This window comes from Phodopus roborovskii, unplaced genomic scaffold (genome assembly GCF_943737965.1).
Source record: "Phodopus roborovskii unplaced genomic scaffold, PHOROB, whole genome shotgun sequence".
In the NCBI taxonomy this organism is placed as follows: Eukaryota; Metazoa; Chordata; class Mammalia; order Rodentia; family Cricetidae; genus Phodopus; species Phodopus roborovskii.
This window is the reverse complement of record NW_026126563.1, coordinates 23,043,282-23,069,380: the sequence shown is the minus strand read 5'-3', so window position 1 is coordinate 23,069,380 and position 26,099 is coordinate 23,043,282. Positions and strand designations below refer to the sequence as shown.

At 44.0% G+C, this 26,099-nt stretch overlaps 1 protein-coding gene and 1 long non-coding RNA gene across 3 annotated transcripts in view; one reads left to right on the top strand and one right to left on the bottom strand.

The window, feature by feature from the left end:
* Mapre2 (microtubule associated protein RP/EB family member 2) overlaps positions 1 to 21,826 on the bottom strand; it is a 130,513-nt gene extending 108,687 nt beyond the window's left edge. The window contains exons 1-2 of one of the 2 annotated variants that reach the window (XM_051202127.1): positions 21,728 to 21,826; positions 3,128 to 3,189 (exon numbers count right to left, since the gene is read on the bottom strand). Coding sequence is in view for 1 of the 2 variants with exons in the window: in XM_051202125.1 (XP_051058082.1) it covers positions 3,128 to 3,189; positions 20,335 to 20,352 (80 nt within the window). In the remaining variant the exon portion in view is untranslated. Of the gene's footprint in view, positions 1 to 3,127; positions 3,190 to 20,334; positions 20,411 to 21,727 lie in introns of those variants that run through there. The other variant, XM_051202125.1, reaches the window with a different exon arrangement.
* A 1,423-nt stretch (positions 21,827 to 23,249) lies between these two features.
* Positions 23,250 to 23,593, top strand: LOC127235032 (uncharacterized). The gene is made up of 2 exons (XR_007835664.1): positions 23,250 to 23,294; positions 23,483 to 23,593. It is a non-coding gene; the product is annotated as an uncharacterized LOC127235032 (long non-coding RNA).
* The last annotated feature ends 2,506 nt before the right edge of the window (positions 23,594 to 26,099 follow it).

Genomic DNA, 26,099 nt, shown 5'->3' with positions numbered 1-26,099 from the left:
TCGGTTCAGCCAGAGTCCACCTCACCCCAGTCAGACGGGTCACTAATCACAGAGGTAACAAACAGATAACGCTGGTGTAATACTGCAGTGCTGGTTGGGTTGTAAACTGGTGCAGCTACTGTAGAAGCCAGAGGGATGCTTCTCAAAACTTAAATCTGCCATTTGACAGAGCCTTTCTTACTCCTGGGCTCTGAAGGATTCAAGAGCACTAATCACAGAGGAATTACACTTTGGATTTTACTGGAATTTGTTAGCCATAAAGAAAGACAAAGCTGGGCCACACTAAAGCTTCCATGCTGAGATCTTTTTTTTTTTTTTTTTTTTTTTTTTTTCTCCCTCAGTATTTTGTTTGTTTCTTTGGTTGGATTTTTGGGTTGAATTTTAATTTAAATTTTGTTTTGGGAAGGAGGTTACAAGGGCAGAAACAAGAGGACAGGGAGACTCATGGGATTGGGATGCGTGACGTGAATGAAATCCACCAAGAATCAATAAAGAGTAAAGAAAAAAAAAAAGACAAAGCTGTGCAGTTTGTAGGAAAACGGCTGAGACGAAGTAATGATATTCAGCAAATTAGGTCTGCCTCACAGAAACAAGTAACAGGTGCTCTTCCATGGGGTGTCTTACATAGATACAGCAAATCACGTATGCATGTATAAAATGAAAGCAGAAATGAAACTAAGGGAACAAAATAGTAACAGGAGGGGCAGGGAGAATGGGGGGAGGGGTGGGAGAGTATGCATGTCTACGCAGGTGTGCCTGCATGTGGCGGTCATAGGCCAACCTTGGATATTGTTCCTCAGAAGCTATCCATACTTGAGACAGAGTCTCCCATTGGCTGAGAGCTTGCCAAGTAGACCAGGCTGGCTGGCTGAGTCTGAGGAATCCACCTGTTCCTGCCTCCTCAGTGCTGAGATGACAAGTGTGCACCACTACACTTGGATTTTTTTTTTTTTAAACAAGGTTGATGAAGTTTTTTTTTAAATTTTAAAAACATTTATTTGATGTTATGAATGAGCATTTTGCCTGCATGTGTGCACCATATGTGTCTTTGGTGTCCGTGGTCAGAAGGGGGCATTGGATCCCCTGGAACTGGAATTAGGGATGGTTGTGAGCCACCATGTGGATGTTGGGTACCAACCCTGGTACCTCTGCAAGGACAGTGCTCTTAAGTACTGAATCATCATCACTCCAGTCCCTGTCTGGTTTTACTTGGGTATCAGGACTCAAGCTCAGGTCCTAACATTTGCATGGCAGGTACTTTACTGAGTGACCCATCACACTTGTATGAAAATTAAAGTAAAATTTAAAAAGCATTTGTCCTGTATCTCCAGAGAGATGATTTATAAGGAGATATAGTCTCAATAATGGCTCATCTATTATCCTCAACCATGCCAGGTGGGATGCAGGGCAATGCCATGATTTACCATCAGTGGAGACATTTTTGAGGGCAGATAGGGGTTCTAGAAAGTCGGTCCATACTCAGGGCACTGGAAGTTAATTAGGATTATCCCAGACACCAGGCAGATCCACCAGAGGGGCGAGGTTCATTTCCACAAGGCTTCCCAGGGCCAGTTTTCTAGGGTACGGGAAGTTCAGGCAGCTTCCCTTCTCCATCCTTCTTGGTACCTTTCTACTCTCTCACCTTCCTCTGCTCTACAGCCTGCTGGGCCCCGGAAACTCAGGGTCCAGATGTCTTGACTAGGGTGAAAGAGAAAGGCTTGCTCATTCCTTGTGACAACCCTAATTATCCCAAACCAACACAAGGGACAATTCTGCACACACACATTTCTCCAGCTGCACTATCAAGGGGACTTCCTAATAAGTAACCTGGGGGTGGGGGGAGGGAGGCTTCAGGTTTCTTTTCTCAAATAAACCCGTAAAAAATATCTGTCACAATGGGGAAGGAAAGCAAATGTGCCACACTCACAGGTTTGAGACTTGAATGCACACCAGTGCCTGTGGGAGAGTAATTGGCAGACTTGAGCCTGTAACACAGGCCGGTACCTTCTAGAGAACTATTTGAAGATGAGGTTATGAGGTTCCTAATTTCCACATTCTAGAAGTTAAAACAACACATACAATCCCACACACATCCTTCTACATTTCTACACTTTTTTTTTTTTAAATGGAGGAAAACATTTTTGATGAAATCTAAGCAGAACCTGATGCTTCCTGAGACCAGTCTCCACGTGAACAATTAAGGCACACAGCTTTGAATTCTCTCCTAACGGCTTTCCAAATATTGCCATCTGGTGGAATTTTAGTTAATTGTTCCTTTGTTCTAGGGAGCCCCTGGAGGTGAACTTTGAAAGCATAGGTTTAGGGTACCAGTGGGAAACACAGGAAGATCAAAATGACCCTGTCTCAAAGAAACCAGAAACTGAAAACAAAAAGGGTTTTTGGGTTTTGCAGTTGTCATGATAATTGCATTTATTCCGTGTCCCTCTCCCTCCTCTTTTCCTCCCCCTCCCTTTTTCTTTCTTCCTCTCTTTCCTTCCCTCTTTCCTTCTCTGCCTCTCTTCTTCACCCTGCCCTCCCCCCTCACAGAGGTTCACCTTATATTCTTAAAACAATAACAAATACAATTATATGTATTTAAAAATAACTGGAGGGGGCTGGAGAGATGGCTCAGAGGTTAAGAGCACTGGCTGCTCTTCTAGAAGACCTGGGTTCAATTCCCAGCATCCACATGGCAGCTCAAGGCTGATTATAACTCCAGTCCCAGGGTACCTGAGACCCTCATGCAGACATACATGCAGGCAAAGCATCAATTGCTATATATATGAAGTCTACCACTTTCCTCTACTAAAATAACTAGGAACGTCACAGGATTTTTTTGACCATATCTTGATATGTATGTCTCCCTCCAATGGCCACTAGTGAGGTCCCAAATTAAACTTCAATTGTCTTGACCTTGCTTCAGAGGACTTTCTGTTAGCCATCACTAGCTCTTAGTAGATTTGGGAAGGACAGTGTCATTTGAAGAGCAGCCCCTTTGTGGAGTACATCTGCCTTTAACCATGCAGTGGAATTTTTAAAGTGTGTTGATAGCTCAGGCAGTAATACCAGTCACTTCAATTTAATTCATAAACACGAATCTACAAAATAGATCATCTCAAAACCTTACTTTGAACATCCAGGCGCTCTCCCTGGCTGTTGAAATGAACTGTTCCTCTGGGAAACAGGACCCTGGAAGAGAAAAAACAAATGACAGATAAAGTAACATCATGGAAAGAGAATTTACAGGGAACACCCCCCCCCCATATCTAGAATCAACTGATTTTACTTCGAAAACTTGAAATTTTAGTATAGTGGCAGATTTAGAAAAGAATTATTTTTATCTCCCAATATCCCTAGCATGGTGTTATGTGACCAAAGCCCTATGCCAACAGATAACTGGAAGCAGGGCTTCTACTGCGGGGGGGTGCCAGCATCAGTTAGAGTTTGGACTTGCTTAAACTTGGGCTCACTTACTTTTTTTTTTTTTTAAATCTAGTATCAATATGGGCTTAGATAAAAGCATTTCTGGCTAATTTGGACAACATAAGCACTATAAACAATGCCAAGCCAGACTTGATGCTTATTTGCTTTCACTATTCCCTCCAAAATACTATCTGGTTAAGCCATACAATTGCTAAGGGGTGGATCCAATTCTGGAGTCCCAGAGATGTGGTAGGTCCTGGCTCTGAGGCCCACTACAGGGGCTATTGGGGAGACTGCTAAGGGTCCCTCCAGGTATTGCTAAAAGTGACCTGCCTTCATGTGTGCACAGTCTTACCTGTCTTTTCCATCATCCCCAGGAACAAGTGAGAGATGAGCCCTTCCATCTTCCACCCAGATTCTCTCCCTGAACACTCATCTGCTATGTTTTCTGTGTGTAACCAACTCAGATATGCTTTTGGTCCTTATTTCTTTTTTCTTTTTTTTTCCCTCACCTGAGACAGGGTTTCTCTGTGTAGCCCTGGCTGTCCTGAAACTCCCTCTGTACACCAGGCTGGCCTCAAACTCACAGAGATCCACTGGCCTTTGCCTCCAGAGTGCTGGGATTAAAGGCAGGTGCTCTGTTTTTGATCCTTATCTACAACCAACCACACACAAAAGTAACACATCTGCAGCGAATCTAACACAGCAAGCTTCATCCCGGACAAGGCTCCAAAGGCATTGCTGACGACTTTTACAGGGAGGAAGGGGGAAATTGTACAGTTTTTATGTAAGGGTAGTGAAAAAGAAAAGAATAAAATGGTAAATGCTGAGTGAATAAAAGCCTGGTGACAGCTGGATTGTTGATGTAACCCATGGGCACATCTTCTCAGTCTAGGGGGTCTCCAAAATCCAAACACCCTTGAATGCCAAGACGATATCATAATGGAGGTTGTCAGTCCAGAATGGTTTCATGTGGATGGCCATTTAAAATACTGTATAAAATGACCTCGGGATTACATGCCCAAGGTTATATGAAGCACAGTGGATTTTGTGCTAGACTTGGGTCCCATCCATAAGAGAACTCATTATGTACATGCAAATATTCAAAAATATCAAAACAGCTGAAATTTCATATCTGGTGCCAAGCATTTCACATTTCATTTAAGAGAAACTCAATGATAGCGTTCAAAGTTCAGACAAAACTTACATTTTCTGGCTTATTTAAAATTCAGAGGATTTCATATTAATGATTTCAAGAATTGAATTCAGGTAAATTCACTAGAATTACACACACACACACACACACACACACACACACACACACACACGTATATATATATCTTTATATTGAACAGATGGAATGAATGTTCTTACATGATTTCTAAAAATTTACTTCTGTGGGGGTATTTCATATGTTTCTCTAATTTGGTACTAGTTTAATAAACTAAAATTCAGATTAAGAAACTCACTTCTCATCAATACTGATTCCCATTCTAAAGTCTTCCAATTTTTAAAAAAACCTTAATTGAATCAGAATAAAAGCAAGTTCGGGGCCGGCTCCAAAGCAATACAGGGAAACCCTGTCTTGCAAAAAAAAAACAAAACAAAATTTCATTTGTCTTCTTTATTTAACTAGTCCCCCGGGGGCTAAGTTAACAAACAAGAGGTTGGCTACCAAGCTCGGAGACAGGAACACAAGTGTACCTACGAATCAGACAACTAGCCCTTCAAATATTCTATCTCATTTATAAACAAGTGACAGCTGTGACAGATCAGCTTGGAGAATAGTGAGATCATCTACGGAACCCTTGCATGTGCTAGACACTGTACAGACTTTTATCTAATTTAATTCTATTAGTTAAAACCACCGTGTTATAAACAAAACGGAGGAGGCTCAGCGTAGTGGGGCAATTGGTCAGATAATGTAGCTAGCAGGGGACTATACCTTTACAGACCTCACCATCTGCTCTCTTTCTCACACACTTTGGATCCTAAAAGCCAGTCCTTTGGGGCTGGAGAAAGGACTCCATGGCTAAGAACATTGGCTGCTTTTGCATAGGACCCAGGTTCAGTTCCAACAACCCACAAGGCAGTTTACAAATGACCATAACTCTTGGAGTTATGATCCAGTGCCTCTTGTGGCCTCTGCAGGCACACAGCACATACATACATGTAGGCAAGACGTACATACATATACAACACAGATAAATCTTTTTTAAAAAGCCAGTCCTTTTATACATTTTTAGAACATGGGGTTTGGGGGGGGGGGAGACATAATCAAAGAAGGAGGAAGTCTTTGGGACCCAGGGACTAGTCCTAACTAAAAAAATGGATAAATTGGTCTTTATTAAAATTAAAAACTTTTGTCCATGTGGAAGAGAAATAAATGCAAATTATGAACCAGGAGAGACATTTTGCCTGTATCTGAGGAAGAAATGATAACTGGGACATCAAAACTCAACAGCAGGAAAGAAACAATTGGAAATGGGCAAAAAATAAGAACAACGCCTAACTGGAGGAAGGCAGAGAGTGAAGTAAGCACAGGAGATGACACTTGGCCCCTGGGCAGCAGAGCTGAGGATTAAATGGTAAGACGAAAGTATGAGAAGAATAGGCTGGCTGAAATGAAAGGCAGCAATGATCCTACGTGAGGGCAAGGAGTCAAACTGGATTGTTTGTATGTCATTTGTGAGTCTCGGCAAGAAAAGGCCAGGCTTTGATAAGAGCAACCTGGATGAAGCTTAAATTTAAAGTTTTCTCTGGTGTAATCCCATTTTCCTCCTACATTTACATTTCCAAATCTTTCTTTTATTTCATGTAAGTATGTTGCCTATGTGTGTGTGTCTCTGCAGCACACGGATACCTGGTTTCCATGAAGGTCAGGAAAAGGTGTTGGAGCTCCTGTAACTGGAGTTACAGAGAGTAGTGAGCCTCTATGAGGTTGCTGGGAAGCTGGCTTAGGCCCTCTGTAAGAGCAACGAGTGCCCTTAACCTCCGAGCCATCTCTCCGCCTCGCACCTCCCTAATTCTTCATCGAAAGTTGAAATATTGATGTGAATGCATACAGTGAAAACTGGAAGTAAACCCCAGTTTGATACTTCCTGCATTTTAGTGAATCTACATTTTCTGAAGTTCACACCAAGCAGACACGTTCAAGTCCTCTGAATTCCACATCTAGCTGTATAAGAACAGAATTGTATCCTTTGTTGGATTTTGTGGACAAGGCAGATGGATGGTCTATTTCTAAACTGGACTACAACACGACTCTCATTTTATTGTATTACACAGACTTTCGGCCTTTGTCCATATTGTGCACCAGGCAACTCTTCAGAAACCAGCAGCAATTAGCTAGCTCTGCTCTATAAAGTTTGTTTTTTAATTGAAAAAAAAAAACCAAACACATTTGTTAGGATATGTATTGTGATAGGCATATTCTCTTCTTTCACAGAAGTATACCCTGTAGAAGTTTCTAATCCTCCTTTTTTCCCAATAAACTCAGAATTTTAGCATCTTACATCCAAGGTATGCTGGCAGATTATCTGTTTTACTTGGGAAGATTTTCCCTCCCCTGAACCCAAATGACTGCTGTCTTTATGCTTGGCCATAAAACCTCAGGAACATAAGAGATATATCAGGACAGAAACATGGATGTAAAGGTATTTCCAATCATGCATGCCATCAGATAATTTATTATTCTTCTGTTGCTTTGTAGCTGAGCAATATGGCTTCCAGGCTACACAAGGTCAAACCATTCCCATCCCAGGCAGGGCTGGGCCTGAGTCTGGGTGTCCACTCAGGGCTTGACTCAGCTGTCCCAGGTATCCTGAATTGTACCCTGAATTCCAAGCTCCCCACTGCACTCTGAGATACTGGACGGCTCCAGCTGTAGATGGCATTCTCTCCTGTGGGAGGTCCACAGCTTTCTAGGAACAGTGCATCCTTATAAACATTAGCAGAGAGGCACATGCTATTAATCCTCAGACTGATCTTGCTGATACTAACTTCCAGCCAGCAGCACCACATCAATTAGCGGTCGTGGGCTGGGATTGTGGCCTCTTCAGGGGCAGCCTAGGGCCACCAAGGGCTCACTGCCGGGAATCACAGGGCTCAACATGCACCAGAGAAACCAAAAACCAGTGGGGGAGGGTATGCACTGGCAATGGAAGTCAGTTCCACGGGATCTTGGATATTTGGTCTGGTATGACTCATTCTTCTTAAGAAAGACAAATTACCAAATGATCCATGCTATGTATTTAAGGACTTAAAAAAAAAAACTTGCTCTATGATAAAGGGATTTGGGCTGTGTATACTGAGGGTGGTAATGGTGGTATTAACTTCTCAGGGCTACATGATTTGGTTTCCACACACTGAGGACAATCCCAAACGACCGCTATAAATTTGCCTTTTCCTTCAAGCTCCGCATAATTGTCTTCTCAGAGTCCTCATTGATCCATCTGTTGCTTCCCATGTGAACCAGAACAAAAATAAATTTTAAGATTGCCCTTTCTATTTTAGAATCTTTTTTACAGAGTGATGCTGTAAAAAATAAAGTTCTGAAAAAAAAAAAAAAAAAAGAAAAAGACAAGGCAAATTGTATCCATAGGACATGTTGCATGACTGCAACCCAGCAAAATGCTTTCTACAAATATACCATTGAAACCAAGCCTTTTGACTATTTTAATCAACTATCACTGGAAACATAGTAGGTATAGAACAGGCCTTTGTTCTGTGTGTGACTGATGCCAACATGTAGCAAAGCAGAAAAGCCTCCCTGAGAGCTTCGGTTTCATGTCTGATGTCAGAGCTTAGAATACAAACAGTGTCTAAGTCTAAGGCATGTTTTCCATTTGTCCCATCTTTTCAGTCTGCTATTCTCCTGGCCCACGGAGGAGGCAGCATATTAAAGGTGTCACAAGGGTACCACTCCATGGGCTGCGTCAGGGTGACAGTTGTCAGGATGCCAGTGTTGAGGGCTGCTGCAGGGATCTCCCTTAATATGTGGATGACCTTTACTTTTTTGCATTGTGCTTTGGGAAAATCTTTTACATCTCTCATTTTTTTTCTTACTATTTTCAATAAACTGTGTGAAATGTGTCTGTAGATGAAATGAACTGTGGAAATGTTGGTATAGCCTCTAGACACAAGTTTCCTGTCTAAGCCCATGTAAAGAGCCCAAGACTGCACATTACCGTTCTTGGTGGATTTCTTGTGTAGTTTCCAGGGACTGAGCTCAGGCCCTCAGGCTTGCCTAGCAACACTTTAGTGACTGAACATCTTAGCAGCCTCCTTGAAGTTTTTATGGAACTTCCTTCCACTATATCTCTTGCTGTTATTATTTTTTTTTTACAATTTTTCTTCCATATTTTACATGTACGAATGCTTTGTCTGCATGCACATATACATGACCATGTGCATGGCTGTGCCTGCAGAGGTCAGAAGCAAGTATTGGATCATCTGGAACTGGAATTAGGGGTGTTGTGAACCATCCTGAGGGTGCCAGAAGTTGATCATGGGTCTTCTGCAAGGACAGCTAGAAATCCCTGAGCCACCACTCTAGCCCCCCAGGTTTTGTTCTTTTGTGAGGCAGGTCTTGATGTGTAGCCCATGTGGGTCTGGAAGTCATCGGACTGCCAGTTGCCATCAAGCTGCAAGTACTACCCCGTCTGACTACTTCCAACATTTGCAAACTTTTTCATATAAAGCAATCAGTTCCCAACTCAGAACTCATCTCCCCCCCTCCACAGGAGGTCCTCCTTGCTGCCTGCCACCAACTGCTTTTCAGTCAGGGTTTCTCTCTCCTTTATGATGCTCCTGTGGAAACACGCCTGACTCTGACTCATAGATACAAGCCTCTGCCTCAGTGTTCTCTCCCCATTCCCCATCATTTTCTGTCTTACTCACCCTGCCCCAACCTGCAAGAAGCCCTTTTAGACACTTATCCTCTAGCCATTCCCTTCCCCCAGGACATTATGCTAAGGGATACGGTTTTGTCTGCTGGGGATGAAGATTTTATCCCCACAGACAGCACAGGCTCACATTCCACTGGACATTCCTGCACAGTGACAGTCTCTTCTGAGCACTATGTTAAGAAGTAGGGAGGTCCCAGCACTTGGGAGGCAGAGGCAAGCGGATCTCTGTGAGTTTGAGTCCAGCCTGGTCTACAGAGCTAGTTCCAGGACAGGCTCCAAAGCTACACAGAGAAACCCCGATGTCTCAAAAAAAAAAAAAAAAAAAAGGAAGTAGGGAGGGATATAAGTATGAATGAGGTATGACTTCCTATTATGCTGTCATCTGTAAGGTGCTTCCATTACAGCTCTATGACATAAAGATGATTGAATGGAGTTTACTCTTCAGGTGGAGAAATCAAGGCACAGAGAGGTAGCAGCTGACACAGATGCAGCTGGGCAAATACTGGTTTTCAGATTCCTGACCACACACATTTCCTGAAAATCCATTCTGACCCTGTTTGCCTTCTCCTTTTCTTGTATTTCCTTTGTATGCTATAATTTAAAACTCAAATTTATATATGATAGCAGTTAACGGAACACGAACTTCTCAGCTTTAGAGTGTTTATATGAGGTTCCTTTAAACATGTTTATGTGTTCAGCTGTCACTCATGGACAGCTAGTGTGCATCAGACGCTGCTTTAGCTCAATGATCAGCTCTTTCTTTCCAAACCCCAGGAAGGGGTTTGCTTCTCCATGTCCTAGAGATGCACGGGCTGAGGCCGTGGCAGGGCCTGGACCACTGGAGGTTTTGCTACCACCAGTAGCACCTGTCACATGTAGATGAAGGAGATCCCCACAGTGCCAGCATATTTAAGCTAGGTGACAAACACATAAATCGGTAGTCATAATCCAGGGCCGGGAATGCACTGCTAACGACAGGAGAGTAGACACACGGAAGGGAAACATTTACCATTGTGGTTGTCTGGACTGGTGTGCCCAGAGCGAGTCCTTTGTGTTTTTCACCCTGAAAGTGAGCATCTTGCTTTTCAATCTCGGCTAAGGCAGTGCTTTTCAGACTTTATGATTCATGACAATCATGTTGAAAGACTTGTTTTCGAAAAGATGCAGATTGTGACTCAGTAAGAATGGGTAGGTGTGGGAGGCTAGTATTCCCTCCTCATCAAAAGCTTCCCGGTGATTCTGCTGCTGCTGCTGCTGCTGCTGCTGCTGCTGGTCTGCCTTGAACCGTAGGGCACATGACCTTTCTCAAGACTCTTTGCAAAAACTGCTTCTATGGCAACTTAACACCCTCAGCCAGATGGCCCATTCACTCAGCTGATCCTGATTCAAATGCATTCATTCACCTTGCAATGGCAAAAACTGAGAGATGGGAGCATGGCTAGGTGACTTGCTGATCTATCAGAAGCAAACAATGAACTAAAATCTTAAAACCTTCATGCTGTTGTTTCTAAACCAGTTGTACCGAGGTTGTTCACAGAGCTACCCTGAGATAGTCTGTGTTTTCAACCACATTCCCCCTCTAGATTTATGGGGGAATTTTAAATGAGAAGATGATGGGAGATGTCATTCTGTATATGTTTCTCATACTGGTTAATAATAAAGCACTGTTGGCCAATAGGAAAGGAAGATAGGAGGGACTAGGAGACAAGGAGGAAATGGGAAGTAGTAAGGAGGAGTCAAGATGGAGAGTCTGGAGAGGGCAGTATGCGGCAGCCGGCTCCGGGTAAGAAGACCATGTGGAAATATATAGATTAACACAAATGGGTTAATACTTAAGACAGAGCTAGCCGATAAGAAAGTAGTAACTGGCCAATAGTATAATATCAAATACAGAGTCTCTGTGCATTAATTGGGGCTGGCGCGGCGGCGGGACAAGACTGGCGGCGGGCAGAAAACACATACGTTACAAGAAGTGTCTATGAATTCTAGAATGTCAAGGGGCCCCTGTCTATGGTGGGTTGTGATTCCACACTGTATTTCTCTCTTTAGCTTTACAACATCCTGCATCTTTCTGAGATAAAAATGAGGTCTTTGGAGATTAGGCCACTGCTGTAGTTCAGTATCTTTATGGGTTAACAGAACTTCCAAGGAACACCCTGGGATTTGTAAACCTGTCTGAAAGAAGAATTAGAACTGCACCAAAGATTCCCCAATTATGTGACCATGGGCATGCCATTTCAACTCTGGGCTCTTGTGTTTATAGTTTTCTATAAAGTGTGTCTACGTAAAGAATCGTTGCACTGCTGTATATAAAAATTCCTTAGCAACCGTAAATGGCTACAGAAGAGGCAAAGACAACTTTATGACTATTATTAAACAAATGACATGCTGGGGTGATAACCCAGTTGGTACAGTACTTGCTACACAAACAATGAGGTCCCTCTCCAGAACCCACAGAAGAAGCTGCTGCATGCCTGCAATCCCATTGCTGAACACAGACACATATCCCTGAGGCCTGCTGCTGGCCAGCTGGCCTAGCCTCTAGGCCACCAAAGGTAACATGTTTCAAACAAGCAAGCAAGCAAACAAACAGCGGATGTCTCCAGAGGAAGGCCAGCTGAGGTTGTCTTCTGGCCTCTATATAAACTCACATCATAAATGCACCTACATACCTGTGCTCTCTCTCTCTCTCTCTCTCTCTCTCTCTCTCTCTCTCTCTCTCTCTCTCTCTCTCTCTCTCTTCTTTCCCCCTGTCTGAGCATTGGATCAGAGTATTTCAGAGTCAGAAGTAATAAATAGAACCAGCTCTAGGAAATCCCAATAACTAGAACAAATCAAGAGAATTCCTTTAATTTTGCTTCTTTTAGGGGGCATTGAATCCAGAATTTTCCATATGCTAGGGGACCTGAGCTCTATTTCTGATCCCAGAACATCTTGTATTAAGAGATCTTAAGACATAGCTTGACAGAAGGGGCCCTAATAAATCCCTGGAACAAAACCCTTACTGGTTTTTCTCAAGGTGCATGGAGACTAGGGAGTACCTAAGATGATTCATCAAACACCCACAAAAGTGAGATCTGAACTAAAAATGCAAAAGTGTGGCAACTTCTAAGTGACTATAAGAGAATAATGTTCCATGGATGTTTTTATCTAGAAGAAAAGGAGGACACAGGAGATGATCCCCCACATTGTCTGCAACTCCCCAACACTCCATTCTGCTCAGCACCAACAATGTAAGGCAGATATGAGTCAGAGAGCTGTGCTCTGACCCTGAGATCCCATGTTGAGCACTCTGATTATGCTAGTCATCCAAGACACGTGCAATAAAACCAGCTCTGATTGTGCCCAGCAGAAGCAGGAAAATGTCCTGGGCAGTTGTCAGAGTGCAGCAACTCTATGACCCTGGGAAGGGAAGGATGGCTTGTCGTTTGTCCCTGCTGAGTTCCACAGGTCTCTGGACCACAGAAGGGGCAATTATTTATCCTGCTAGTCACAATTATTGATGTGGGACTTCTATACACTAAGGACAATTCAATGCCAGCTTTCAAATGAGGAAACTTCCTTTTTATTAGCCTAAGGAAATGCTTCCTCAAGCTTGATTTACTCCTGTGTTTGAAGTTTCTTCTTGTCCTTACATACTCTGGTACCTTACACAGGTGACAGGTCAGTGTCTGGAGACTGAGTGGTAACAGGAGACCATGAGATGCAACCTCTCTGGCCTTCTCTGTATCTTGAGGGATGAAGGAAATACAGCACAGTGCTAGACCTGCTCACAAGTTCTGATTTTCCTTATCTTCCTTCATCTTCAGCAAGGTAATGTAGATGGTGATGGTGTCTTTATTTCTAGGCCCAGCTGACTAATGAAGGACCCAATGGCAACCACTCATGGGAAACCTTTGCATGGGCAGGAAAGTGTGAAAAGCTGGGAGGTTTCTAAGATATTTTGTTGATTAGTTTTTTTTCCTCAGAGTTTATTGTGTAAACTGTGTTGGCTTGGGACTTACTTTGTAGCCTAGGCTGGCTTGGAACCCACAATATTCCTTCAGCTTCCCAGATAGTTGGGGTTACAGGTCTATGCCTTCACACCTGGCTGTGAGTGGATGATTTTAATATCAGTGTATATGTCATGCCAGAAATCACACTCCTTTAGGGTTTTGAGGAGCAGGCATGGCAGCCTACATACATTACATTATTGGGTAGTTGAATTTACTGCTACTGCTCCCTACTCCACTATAACTAAATAATTCAGTGCACCAGCAGACTATTAAAGCTACATGTTTCCCTAAGCCTAGAAAATAAATTATGGATTCTTCAAAGGAAAGAATACATTATCATTATATTTTATCATAAAAATGAATTACTAAACACCCTGTAGAGCACAGAGATGTTTTGTGAACAGAGGACAGGCAAAGGCACGATGCTCCCATTTCCTGATGGGATGGAAGCCCTCAAAGCTGCACTGAGCTGTCTGTAGCTGCACTTTATGCACAGAAGAGAAAGGACCATATCTCCTGACCATACACTCAAACTACTGTGACTAAGAAAGCCAGAATGACTCGAGTAAGTTTTTAACCAAGATCATTGTTTAGAGTTACATTCTGAGTGAAGAAGGCGAGTTAGGGGTGATCATTTTTGACCCTGACACCAGTTACCTTTAGGACATTTTAGTGGATGTTCCTTTTGCCCTCTTGGCAATCATTTCTCTAATTTTCCTTGTCTTCAATATTTGCTGTTTTAATTTTTTAAAATCTCTAGTGCCTCTTACTTATGATCAACAAACATGGTTTTTAGAGAAATGAAGCTACAGAGTTTTTCAAACAAAGGCAGGAAAATTACAATCAAGGTAACAACAGTTTAGAGACAAAACCCAAACCCCAATGTTATCTGGTTTAAAAGAAACAAAAAAAAAAAAAAAAAAAGGAAACAGAGCTTTCAGATTCCAACAGCAAACTCCAAAACCACCTCCTACAAAGAGGTCAGTAAAGAATTTCTTTCCCTTGGGATGGGCGCTTAACCCCATGGGAAAATATGACTCAGGTGAGCTCAGCTTGATACTTCTGGGCAGAGAACACAATCATTGTTCTACCCAAGCTGCTGGCTCACCTGCATCAGATTGCCCAATGTGGCTCACTCAAAAGGTGTCAAGATGACTCTTCCTAACTCCACCCAAGGTCCTCGGCCTGAAGAGTGTCACCACACACACCGAGAAGACAAAGCTGAGGACACAAAGAAAACCTAATGCACTCCTTCCCAAAGGTGGTGAAGCCAGACTCAGATGCACAAGCAGGGAGCAGCTGGTGTCTGTGTGGTGATAGACACGACAGCAATAGACTCTGAGAAGGAAAAACATGGCCATAGATCCCTTGGTATAATTACACTCCATTTAGTGTGTGCTGTTGATTGTGAATAAAGTTGCTAAGTAGTGCCAGGAGGCCCGGGTTCCTTTCAAATAAGGACAATAGATGGTTCTTGTTTGGGGCACAACTTGATTCCAAGGCCCCAACTGGCCCTTCACCATTCAAAACAGGGTCTAAGGGCTGGTCCTCCCTGCCCCCTACTCTTTCCAATTGTCTGTCCTAAGTCCACAGAACACTTATTCTACAGCAAAAACCCAAGTCATTTTGTGATCTTTTGTTGCTTAGTATTTTTTGTAAGGTTTACGCATGTGTGCATGGGTGCCTGTGTGAGTTTGTGTACCACATGTGTACAAGTGTCTGCAGAGGCTGGAATAAAGCATTAGATCTACTGAAACTGGAGTTACAGGTGGCTGTGAGCCTAGGAATCAATTGTGGGTCCTTGGTAAGAGCAGCAAGTACTCTTAACTGCTGGGCCATTTCTCCATCTCTGGAGGTTAGAATATTTAATGTCTATTCAGAAGCATCAGTGTAAAAGAACTTTTGACATCTTAGGATGAAAGTAGGATCTTTGAATAAAGGGATGGGTGACTTTTGCCACAGGTAAGAGGCAGAACATGGGGAGGAAAGTCACAGCCTGAGATTTTAGAGATACAAAATGTGTGTGTGTGTGTGGAGAGAGAGAGATAGAGAGAGAGAGTTTTACACAGGGTTTCTTTGTATATCCCTGACTGTCCCGGAACTGCTCTGTAGACCAGGCTGGCCTCAAACTCAGAGAACCACTTGCCTCTGCCTTCTGAGTGCTGGGATTAAAGGTGTACTCCACCACTGCCTGGTTTTCATGTAGTATTTTTAAATAGGGGAAAAGATGTATATTATGCTTCGAGAAGAAAACAGCCTTGCACCTGTCAGTTATTAACTATGTACCATTTCCAGCCTCTAGATTCTAGAATCAGTTGGACCACCTACATCTGTCTCCCTAACACTTACCCAAACCTGCCAACTGATAATATCCCCATCAGTCTAAAGTCTGATTCCTCAGAAGTGCTGTGATTTAACAGGCGTTGATATTTTAGGTAAAGGAGTACTGTCCTTCTACCTCTTGGACTTTGAACTCTTGCCTGCCAATCCCCATGGATGTGCCAGAGAGATGGTGCAGGAGAGACTACCACAACCTTCAAGTGATTCATGAAAGGCATTACAACACAGGCCCTGCACTGCTGGTATGGGTAGGTGTGGGTCAGTGTGGGAGGCAATGGTTAGGGGCTAGGAAGTGCTTCTCAAGAGTCCAGTTCCACAAAGTGCTTCTCAAGAGTCTAGTTCCACAAAGATTCCATCTGCAATGGACCACCTGGGGCTCTTACTGAAAGGCAGACTCTCAGGAGGGCCAGTGGGAAGGCTGTTCTGAAGTCAGTGATTTGCCAGTGATCCTAGATGTGGTAAATCAATTTATGATTGTGAGTTTTGTTTTTAGACTCAACTAGGCTCATGTCAGTTACCCCAAATTTCACAATAACACTTGGTTGAACTTAGCAAAGAAAGGGACGCTCTGTTTCCTAAATTGCAAGTGGACAGATCTGGAAGGAGTAAAGAGGACAGCAGCCATCCATATGGTGACTCTATTTGAAGTGAAACTCATTTGCAAATTCTTCATCTGTGGCAGTGACAAATCATCCAAAGGGGGAAGTCCCCTAACTGAAGGAAATCTTATGTCAGGAAGCACAAGATGCCCAGACAAGTTCCTGGCAATGCAGTTACTCTTTTCAATATGCCTTCTAGAATCCTAATCAGTAGGAATTGGTCCAGCCCTATTAGAGGGACTCATATGAATTCCTGGATCATTATCTTATCTATTGTTGAATTTGAAAAGCTAAAGCAATTGTACCTGGCATGATGTAGTAATGTAATGTCTGTGTCAGCAGAGTTAGGAACATTACATAGATATTGTTTTTTATTTTTATTGCTGACTTAAGAGAAGTAGTATCATTTCCCTAGCCTTCCTTATCATACCTTAGGTGTATAAAGTAATGATGGAAATTGTCCATAGCTGAAGAAATCTCAAAATCATGCCTTCACATGGTGAAACAATAAGTACATGCATGTCATGCTAGACAAGGTATGATGGCATGCCTGGAAATCAGCACTGGGAGGCAGAGGCCAGAAACTTGCTGCAAATTTGCAGACAGCTTTGTCTGTAGAGCAAGTTCTAGGGTGGCCAGGACTACACAGTGAGAAAGGGTAGCCCCCAGTACTAAAGGGCTAAAGTGTGAGATCACCAGGTTGATAGTTTATCTTTGGGCTCATTTATGGTTTGAACTTCCGTGGTTAACTGTATTAATAGAGTCTACACTGTTCAGGAATATGTCATTCTTACAAAGTAAATATACACACAAGAAAACATAACTACCTTCTATCTTAGCGATTATCTGGCCTAGGTTTAGTGGGTTTTGTTTGTGACTAAAAGCACAGAGCCCATTTTGTGGAGCATGAAGACTGTTCTGGAATATGGCTGATATAACCAGTGTCACTTGAGGAAATCTGATTTATCCCTCTCCCAGCAGTTATCATTTGCAAATAGCTTTTGAGCTCTGGCTTGGACTCTGAGCTAGGATTTTGTCTGGCTTCCGCTTTTGCAGGTCTTGTGCATGCTCTCAGCCTCTGTGAGTTTACTGTGCAGCTGCTCTATTATGTCTGGAAAATGCTATTTCCTTCAGTAGTCCAGCACCTCTGGCTCCTACAATCTTTCCACCCCACCTTCTGCATAGATCCCTAAGCACTGCAGCCCCTCTGTGTCTTACAGCTCCCCAAAAGATTGTTCAAACTTCAGAAAGTAAGAATGGATCTATACACATCATATCAGCCTTTGGAATGCCCATAAGCCTTTATTTACTTGGGGGTAATAAAATAAAATGGAACTCGTACTTTTAAATATATAAACATACACAAGTTCTTATGTGTATATTCTGGCCATGAACTCAGATCCTTGAATATGCTAAGCAGGCTTTTACAACTAAGTTACATTCATGCTCTATTTTAAGAAGATGAGTAGGCAGAGGAGAATAAAAGCAGATTAACTATTAACCAATTCTGAACTGACTCCTTGATATTAATGAATTCCTTAGGGCACTGACAGTTGGACATGTTTTTTTTTTTTTTTTCCCTATGAGGGTGAACTTCTGTGAAATGATTCTGTGTTCCACGAGTGCAATTCCAATGTTATAACGATTAACGATTACTAGTTATTTTCAAAGTACATTGTTAAAGACTCATACGGGACACATTAGCTGTCATTTTATAGCATCGCAGAGCTACAGAAGAATTTTGGCTCATATATATGTGTGTGTGTGTGTGTATACATATATATGTATATATATATATATATGTGCATTATAGATCTTGGAAATTAATGAAGCTGAATGTACTACTTAGGGAGGCGTTGTTTCCCAGTGACCTCCCACCTTCTGATAGTCTTGAGAACCAAAGAGCAGCATTTCTAAGACAAAGAGCCCTGTGACTTCACTATAGAGTCTGCATCTTAAAGGCCCTTAAGAGAAAACACAATCCAAGCAGTGTACACACAGCTACTATAACACAGGTTTACGTGAAGTGCAGAGTCTGACAGTACCGAGTGCATGCATTTGGCCAATGGCATAATGAGTGATGGTGACATAAGGGGTACAAGGACAATAAGCAACAAAAGGGAGGGAAATTAAGTGTATTTCAATAAAACATCTGAGAGTTGTCCTTTGGGTACCAGTTCTTATTTATTTATAGACAGGCCCTCACTCTAAACCCTAGGCTTGTCTCAAACTCCATAGCAATCCTCCTGCCTCAGTTTCTAGAGTGCTGGGATTACAGATGTGAGCCTGGCTCATGATTTTTGTTTTGCCATCTTTAAAAAATTAGCATCTAGCTTTTTTTTTTAAATTAAAGTTAGTGTACAAAATAGTGGGTGTCATGATGGCATTTTCATACATACTTCATTTTTTGGTCCTCCTATCCTATCTCCCTTCTTCCCCTCCTGCAATGCCCTCTACACCCCCAGAAAACCCTCCTGACTTCATGTTCCATGTAGCCTATTACATTTTCCCTTCCTTTCTTAAGACATTCTCTTTCTCTCTCATGGTCACCTTTCTAGTTTCATGCGCCCCAAATGTAAATGCACATAATAATTAAAGTCTAAGATTTGTGTATGAGAGGAAAACTTGTCTTTTTTTTTTTTTTTTTGACTTTCTGAGTCTGATCTTTTTAAGTTAAATGCCTGTGAGCTTGGGATGCATGCACTTGCCTAGCACACGAGACTCAAGGCTCAATCCCCAGTATGCAGAGGTGTTCAAGTGAAGCACACACACACACACACACACACACACACACACACACACACACACACGGGACATGCACAAACGTATGGTCAATAGCAAACAGAATTTCATATGAAATGTCAGGTACAGCTATTTCTTTTTAAACAGCTCCTTGAATTTACCCCTGAATGCATCAAATAGTGTGGCCTTTAAAAAAAAATAAAAAATGTACATACTGCAAATTTCTCCTCTCTTTCTCTTTGTTTGCTTTTCCAGATAGGGTTTCTCTGTGTAGCCCTGGCTGGCCTCAAACTCACAGAGGCCTCTGTCTCCAGAGTTTGGGGGGTTAAAGGCCTGCACCATAACTAGACAGCCCAAACTGCTTTACACTTTCCCGGGAGCCTTTTAACATATGCCTCCTACAAAGGAAAGGACAGCCTGTCTAGTTGGCTCCAGTTTCCCTGCTATTAGCAGCTAGTATTATCCAAAGCAGGTAGGATAGAGAGCAGAAGAGGGAGAGGCTCTGGCAGGCAAACATCCTGATCAGATATTAAGATGTGCTTTCAAAGGAGTGGCGTGTGTGCGTGTCAATAACGACACGCCATAATTACTTCCTATTCACAGGGCAGGCATTGGAGCGCAGCCTGCTGACTCACCGGCTGCTCAAGGTTTATTTCTGCTGGGTTTCCCTGCTGCCTACTCCACGTGCGTCATGGCCAGAATGACAGTTTCTGTCTTCTCTAACAACAGTGCACACACTAGGCATGGACAGTGAACTTCCAAATATCCAGCAATATCCCAGGCGGGGAAGGGGGAAATATTGTTGTAGGGAGATGTCACAACCTGCCAGGTCTCCAACCTGCCCAGTGGTGTGAGTCACTGTACACCCAGTTTCAGTGTCCTCTCACCCACTCGAGTAGTTGAAGTGGCGTCTTGTAACACAACCATGCTGCTGTTACCAAAGTGGTTCTCAACCTGCTATACAGTGGGACACCTGGGACTTTTGTTTAATTCCAATAATGCTGAGTGCTCGCCCCTCCCAGCCAGCAAGCTGACTTAAACGACTTAGTATGGGATGTAGTTACCAGGAATTCCCAAACCTCCACAGGTGATTCCATGATGAAGACAAGTTTGGAAATCAGAACTCGCGCAAAGGAAGCTTACCTAAAAACTACCCTGTTTCAGAGATCAACGACACATGGCACTTTCCCAACTGACTGACGCCTTAGCTTGGGAGACAAAAGTGACAGCAAAACGAGGTGTTACCAAGAGGGGTCGCTGCCAGGGCCAGCACTTCCCGCCACCGCCAGCACTTTGCCTGAAGTCCATGAGAAGAACCCACATTACCTTTCTGCTCTGTTTCATCCTAGCGTCCTGTTCCACCAAGTCGCACCCCCGCGGTCCTCTCAGATTAGAAGCAGGTCCTGGCTCAGACCTCACTCAAGACTGGACTTCTCTTGTACCTAAGCTAGGGCAGTGCCTCCGCCTTGCAGCCGGGCAGATACTTATGCTAATCAAGAAAGTTCTTGCGTCTCCTACACTCCTTGCGCGTAGGCACGCGCGGATGAAGGCGTTTTTACTTAACCCCTGATTTTTGCATTGACCCACCTGTAGTGCTTTTGGCAGTCATCTTATTGCCTAGTGGGTCCGGATCACTTTTATTTATTTTTCTTTTCCAGGAAAGGATTGGGCAAGAGGAAGTAGTGTATACCCGCTGGGGGTAGGGAGTGGAACGAGAGACAGCAGGGTCTCCTGGTGCTGAGGTGAAGGGACAGTTGATGTTAGGAATATTGATTACTCAGGCGCCACTGGCCCAGCGAGGACTAGCAGAAGGGGCCTGGAGGTTAAGACAAAGGCCCAAAGGCAGCTCCAGCCCTCCCAGGCTGCAGCTGCGCCTTTGACACTGGCTTGACAAAATGACTCAAAGGGTGACCAGACCCTCTCGCTCTGTCTGGTTCCAAGTCCTCGTTGCCTGAGGCGCAGGTTCAGAGAGGAGGGTCTTTTGGAACCCACTCCGCTTTCTGGGCCTTTGTGGCATCACTTTTGGCTTTGGCTCAGCACTTGGAGGTGGGCTGAAGAACGCCCCTCCAAACCAGAGTAGCCCTCCTCTCTCTCTGTGGGTGCTTCCTGCCGAACCTCCCAGGCGCAGACTAGCAAACCATTTTCCTGACCACACACCCGGCTCCCAAGTCCGAGATCCAGGAGTGATCGGTCCCAGCCGTGCGACCCTCGTCTCCGGACAGGACGCACCAGGGACGGCAGCCGAGCTTGGGGATCAGGGGATATACTCCAGACTGTGGGCGCGCGCCGCACACTTCTCGGTCTTCCCCAAAGTGCGCAGCTTCTAGGAGCACCCCAGTCCTCCAGCAGGAGGGGTCGAGCTCCGAGGGCGCGCACCTACAAGCCCCTCTCTTAAGTGCCCCCAGCCTTCACTGTTCACTTTGTGTCTGCCAGCGTGGCAGCTCTGACTCCCCTCCTTTTCTCGGGGTATATCGCTCTAGCCCCCACCCCTCAAGAGAGGGGGTGACCCGTAAGAACACGACTGCGTGCACACCCCTCGCTGGGTAACTTCTTGATGGGCTCGGAGACCCCGGGATCCGCTTGCTCGGGGATCTGCAGACAGCAGACCCGGGCGTGGGTGGGGGAGGCGCGGCCAACGCCTGGCCTGGGAGGGATCAACCCAGGGCAAAGGGTGTTAGGGTGCGCCAGGGCTGTACAGCTTTGAATGTACTTGACTCACCTGCTCCGGCGATGTCCGCCTCTTTCCTCTGCTGACAGCTGGGGGCTTTGTTTTCTCCACCCCCTCAGCCGGCCACGCTCCGCCTCCACACTCTCACGTGACTCGCCGTCTGCCACCGTCAGAGTCCACTTGGGAGAGCCCCCCCCCCGGGCGCCACCTCTTCTCCCGGTGCAGGATGCTGGTGGAGACCCCAGCTGCGGAGGGGACCCGCAGGTTCGAGGTGATTCGCTGAGGAACTCTGGGTCAGACCCGCTGAACTGGAGACAGAGGGAAAAGTGGGGGGGGGGGGGGAGGGGTTGGGGGAGAAATAGAGCCGATGGCTGCAGCCGGGAGCAGGAGGGCGAAGCTCGCAAAAAAGGATCCAAAGGCGATGTCCCACCCTGAAGTGCCTGCACCTGGGGTGTGCATGGTACCCATAAACTATTTGCACTCACTCCTAGGGCCTGCTGGATAATGACGGGCAAATTAGTCCCCCCCCCCTGAATATTAATTAAAAGAAGCACCTTTAAGAGGGATGGCGCGATTAATGATTTAGTAACTGCCCTGCATTGAGGTTCCAGATCTACCTTTCGATTGTTGATGTTTGGGTTCAAGCTGGAAAATAGGTTCCCGCCTGGGAAAGCTCACTCTGGAAGATGATTGGTGTGGGCACTTGTCCATCTGGAACAGCAGCTGCTGCTCTTGGAAGTGGTCCCCTACCCCTGCTGTTCACAGTACTCTCCAGTGTCTAAATGGAAAACAAATTGTTGTGGGACTCCTTCTTTAGTCCCCAGAGAGCAGGGTCAGCCTCATGCTGCAACCCCCCTTCCTTCCCTGCTAAGGGGAAGAATTCATCTTCCTCAGTGTTCATCAAATGGAATCCTTGTAGGGGTTGACATAGCACAGCACCCACCCAGCTTCTCCTGGAGAAGGATGCTGGGGACCATTTTAGAACCAATTGGGATGTGAGTGATCCAGCCATGAGCTGAGATTCTGAGTGTCTAGTGAACTCCTGAGTGATGTCAGCTTGAAGATCACACTTTAAGGTCAAGGCTTGGTGCACACTCTTTGTCACTGGCTAGTCCGACTCTCAGGCTGTGAGATGGGACTGGTATTTATTATTCTCCATGTTGCTATGAGAAAAGGTCAGCAAATGTAACTCGAGAGAGGAGGGGGTCTATTTTCCATCTTGGCAGAGAGGGAATGGCTGCAGGAGTGTGAGGCAGCAGGCGAGAAAGGGAGAGCAAGGAATACTGCCAGGCTTGCTTTCTCCTTTTAATTCATTCTGAAACCACAGCCTATGGGATGGTACTACCCACGTTTGGGGGGGGGGTCTTCCTACCTGAGCTAGTTCAATCTCACAAACCTGCTTAAAGATTTATCTCGTAGGTGACTCTAGATCCCGTCAAGTTGATGATGTTAGCCACCACCATGTAAGTACCCAGATCATTGCAGGTCCAGGGAGAACAAACCAGGATCCACGGTATGCCCTACACAGCAGCGTTTAGGAAGTGGGAGCTTCGTCACAGCATGCTTGCAGAAGGCATGCTTGCAGAAGGAGTCTCGTGTGAAATGGTGTAGGAATAAGGTAGTCACCACACAAACAATGGTCATTCCCACAGTACACCAGGTGTGTAGATGTTTGCGTCATGAGTGAAGACTGACCACAGTGCAGAGAAAATCATAACTTATTCGAAAAGTTCATTTTGTATTTTGAATCGTGATGAATTGGTTCTCAGACACTGAATTAAAAAATCATTTTGCTTTTTATTACAGATAATGCCCAGCTGCCTGTTAGATGGGTAATCTATTTTAATACTGGAGTGAGTAAATGGGTTGTTAAGGAGCTGTGCTTTTTCCCTCCTCATTAAAAATCTTGACATTTAAGTGTAAATGGCCTTATTAATGAAGCCCTGATATTCTTAGCTGTCGGGATGAATGGGGTTGTCATACTTCCAGTTCTTTTTGTGTCCTCCTCTTTCTGTCCTCCAGATATACGTATTTCTAAGATTAATTCTTCCCTTCTCTACAGTTTGTCTCAAATTCATTTCATATTTTAGTTCAGTTTTCAAGTGTGTGGAGATTACATCTGAATCCACACCTACATCCTTAACTTCTTCCCAAGTCCCTGTCTACAGAGTGAGTTCCAGGACAGCCAAGGATACACAGGGAAACCCTGTCTCAGAAGAAAAAAGCCGAAGGGTGTGTGTGTGTGTGTGTGTGTGTGTGTGTGTGTGTGTGTGTGTTGGAGGCTAGCTGTGGCTTTAACATTCAAGTCTTTAAGTTCTGTTATTCTGTGATTATGAAATAAGCTTTGGGGGTGGTCCTAAGGTTTGAATTTGGGGCTTCTTAGGTGTTAGGCAAGCACTCTGGTAGAGTATTACCTCTCTGACCATGCCTGTAATAACTTTGACTTAAACCTATGTTGATATTACTATGCTGTTTGCTGGGGGGGGGGTGGTATTTATTTTTGATACAGGATCTCTCTGCATAACCCCAGCTGTCCTGGAACTCATTATGTAGAGCAGGCTGGTCCAGTGAGGGTGTGGAACACCCTCTAGACTTAGTCTTCAACAATGACTGTCATCAACTCATTTGTGAATGTGACTTACTGGTGTAAGAGCCATGTGAGCAGGCTTGAGCTGTTGCCAAGAGGTTGATCAGTGGGAACAGAACTAGAGAGGGACTGTGTGTATCCTCCAGGATAGGGCAGACTATGCCACTGTAACAAAAAACTAGCACAGTCTCAGTGGTTGAACACACAGGTAGGCTCCAGGAAAGCTGTCCTTGGCGATTGCCTTTCTAGCCTGCTTCATTTTTTTGACATCTCCCTGAGCACACCGCAGGAGAGACTGCACACCAAACCTGAGTGCTTGCACTCTCAAATGACCCAAGGCTTTTCTCAGTTTCGTTTGCTTAAAGAAAGTTATGTTAAGTTCAAACTTTAAGGAACTGTGCTCTCAAAGGGAGAGGGAAAGTAGAAAGTTTGTGGTTTTGGATAACATCACCCACAGAGATCCAGTTAGAGGAAGTTAGGGACAGAATTAAACTGAAAACCGTTTGGTTATAGTGGGAGGTTAGCAGAAACTACCAGTTGGGTGATTACAGCACTGCATGGCATCTGGGGGAGGGGGAACCATTAATGTTGTGTTATTATATAATACTAGTAAGAAGAACAGTTGTCAGTCTACTCCAGTGTCAGGAGTGGCCTTTGCGGGGTTGCAATCGGAGCAAGCCAAGCGGCCCCAAGTCTGTACCTGAGTGGGGGAGTGTGGATGAGGGAAAGATAATAAAGAAAGACAGAGACACAGAATAAAAGTCAGGAAGGCATATCAGTCAATACTGAAATGCCATGAGTTTATTTTTCACCACTCTTATATACCTTGACCAAAAAGTGGAACACAGTATCATGTGTATGGAACACACAGACTTTTCATCCTCACTCATTCCAAGGGTCCAATAACTACACCTTAGCTCTAAGTTCTTGTTCCCTAGCCTTGAGGTCAGGAGTAGCCATACCTCAGATTCAGGTCTGTTGTTATTTAGACTAAGAGGGCCGAAACATCCTTCTGTAGCCACACCTTTGACCTTTAGGTCTTGTGACTTGCTGACAGCTTTGAACTCTGTCCTTGTGCCGTGATAGAGTACAGCCATCTTTCTGGGCACCCACAGTCCAGACTCGTCTGTGATATAGTATCTTGGTTTGTTCCCCAGGTATCACATATCTACCTTAAATGCGTAAAGTTACAACAATACAAGACAACTTTCTAATTTTGATGAAAATTGTAGTTTTTTTATAACTTGGATGAATGTATATATGTAAAGACTGAAGTCTTAAAACAAACAAACAAAAAACAAGAAAAGTGGGGGAAGTCATTAGAATAAAATTACCCCAGGTCATCCACACGATCATCTGAAGTATGCCTTTGACCAAGAATTTTCTGGTCATGTTCGTGGGAACATTGCACTATAGTTTTTCAAGTAAAAAGTAAGTTCACAAATGAAGAAAATTTGCTGATAATGTGAGAGAAATAAACTGTTTTTCAGAAAATTTTGGGGTTCTTCTAAAGGGCTAAGATTATATCAGGTAAATCTGCCACATATATCTTCCCACACTTCACATACATATATAAAATTAATGCCTGCTGTAAAATCTAGAATACAACACATATTTAAGATGATATATACTGCATGATACTGAGTCATGGTTTTGATTTCAATCTTGTGTTGTCTCGGGACACTTATCAGTGCCTACACTTTACAAAATTATTCCCCAGTAAATGCTTTTGTAAAACATGATCATTCCCTAATATTCTGACAGCTTTTACTACACATTTCTACAAATATCCAACACACAGGACTTTAAAGGAGATGCAGTTTATTAAGTTGTATT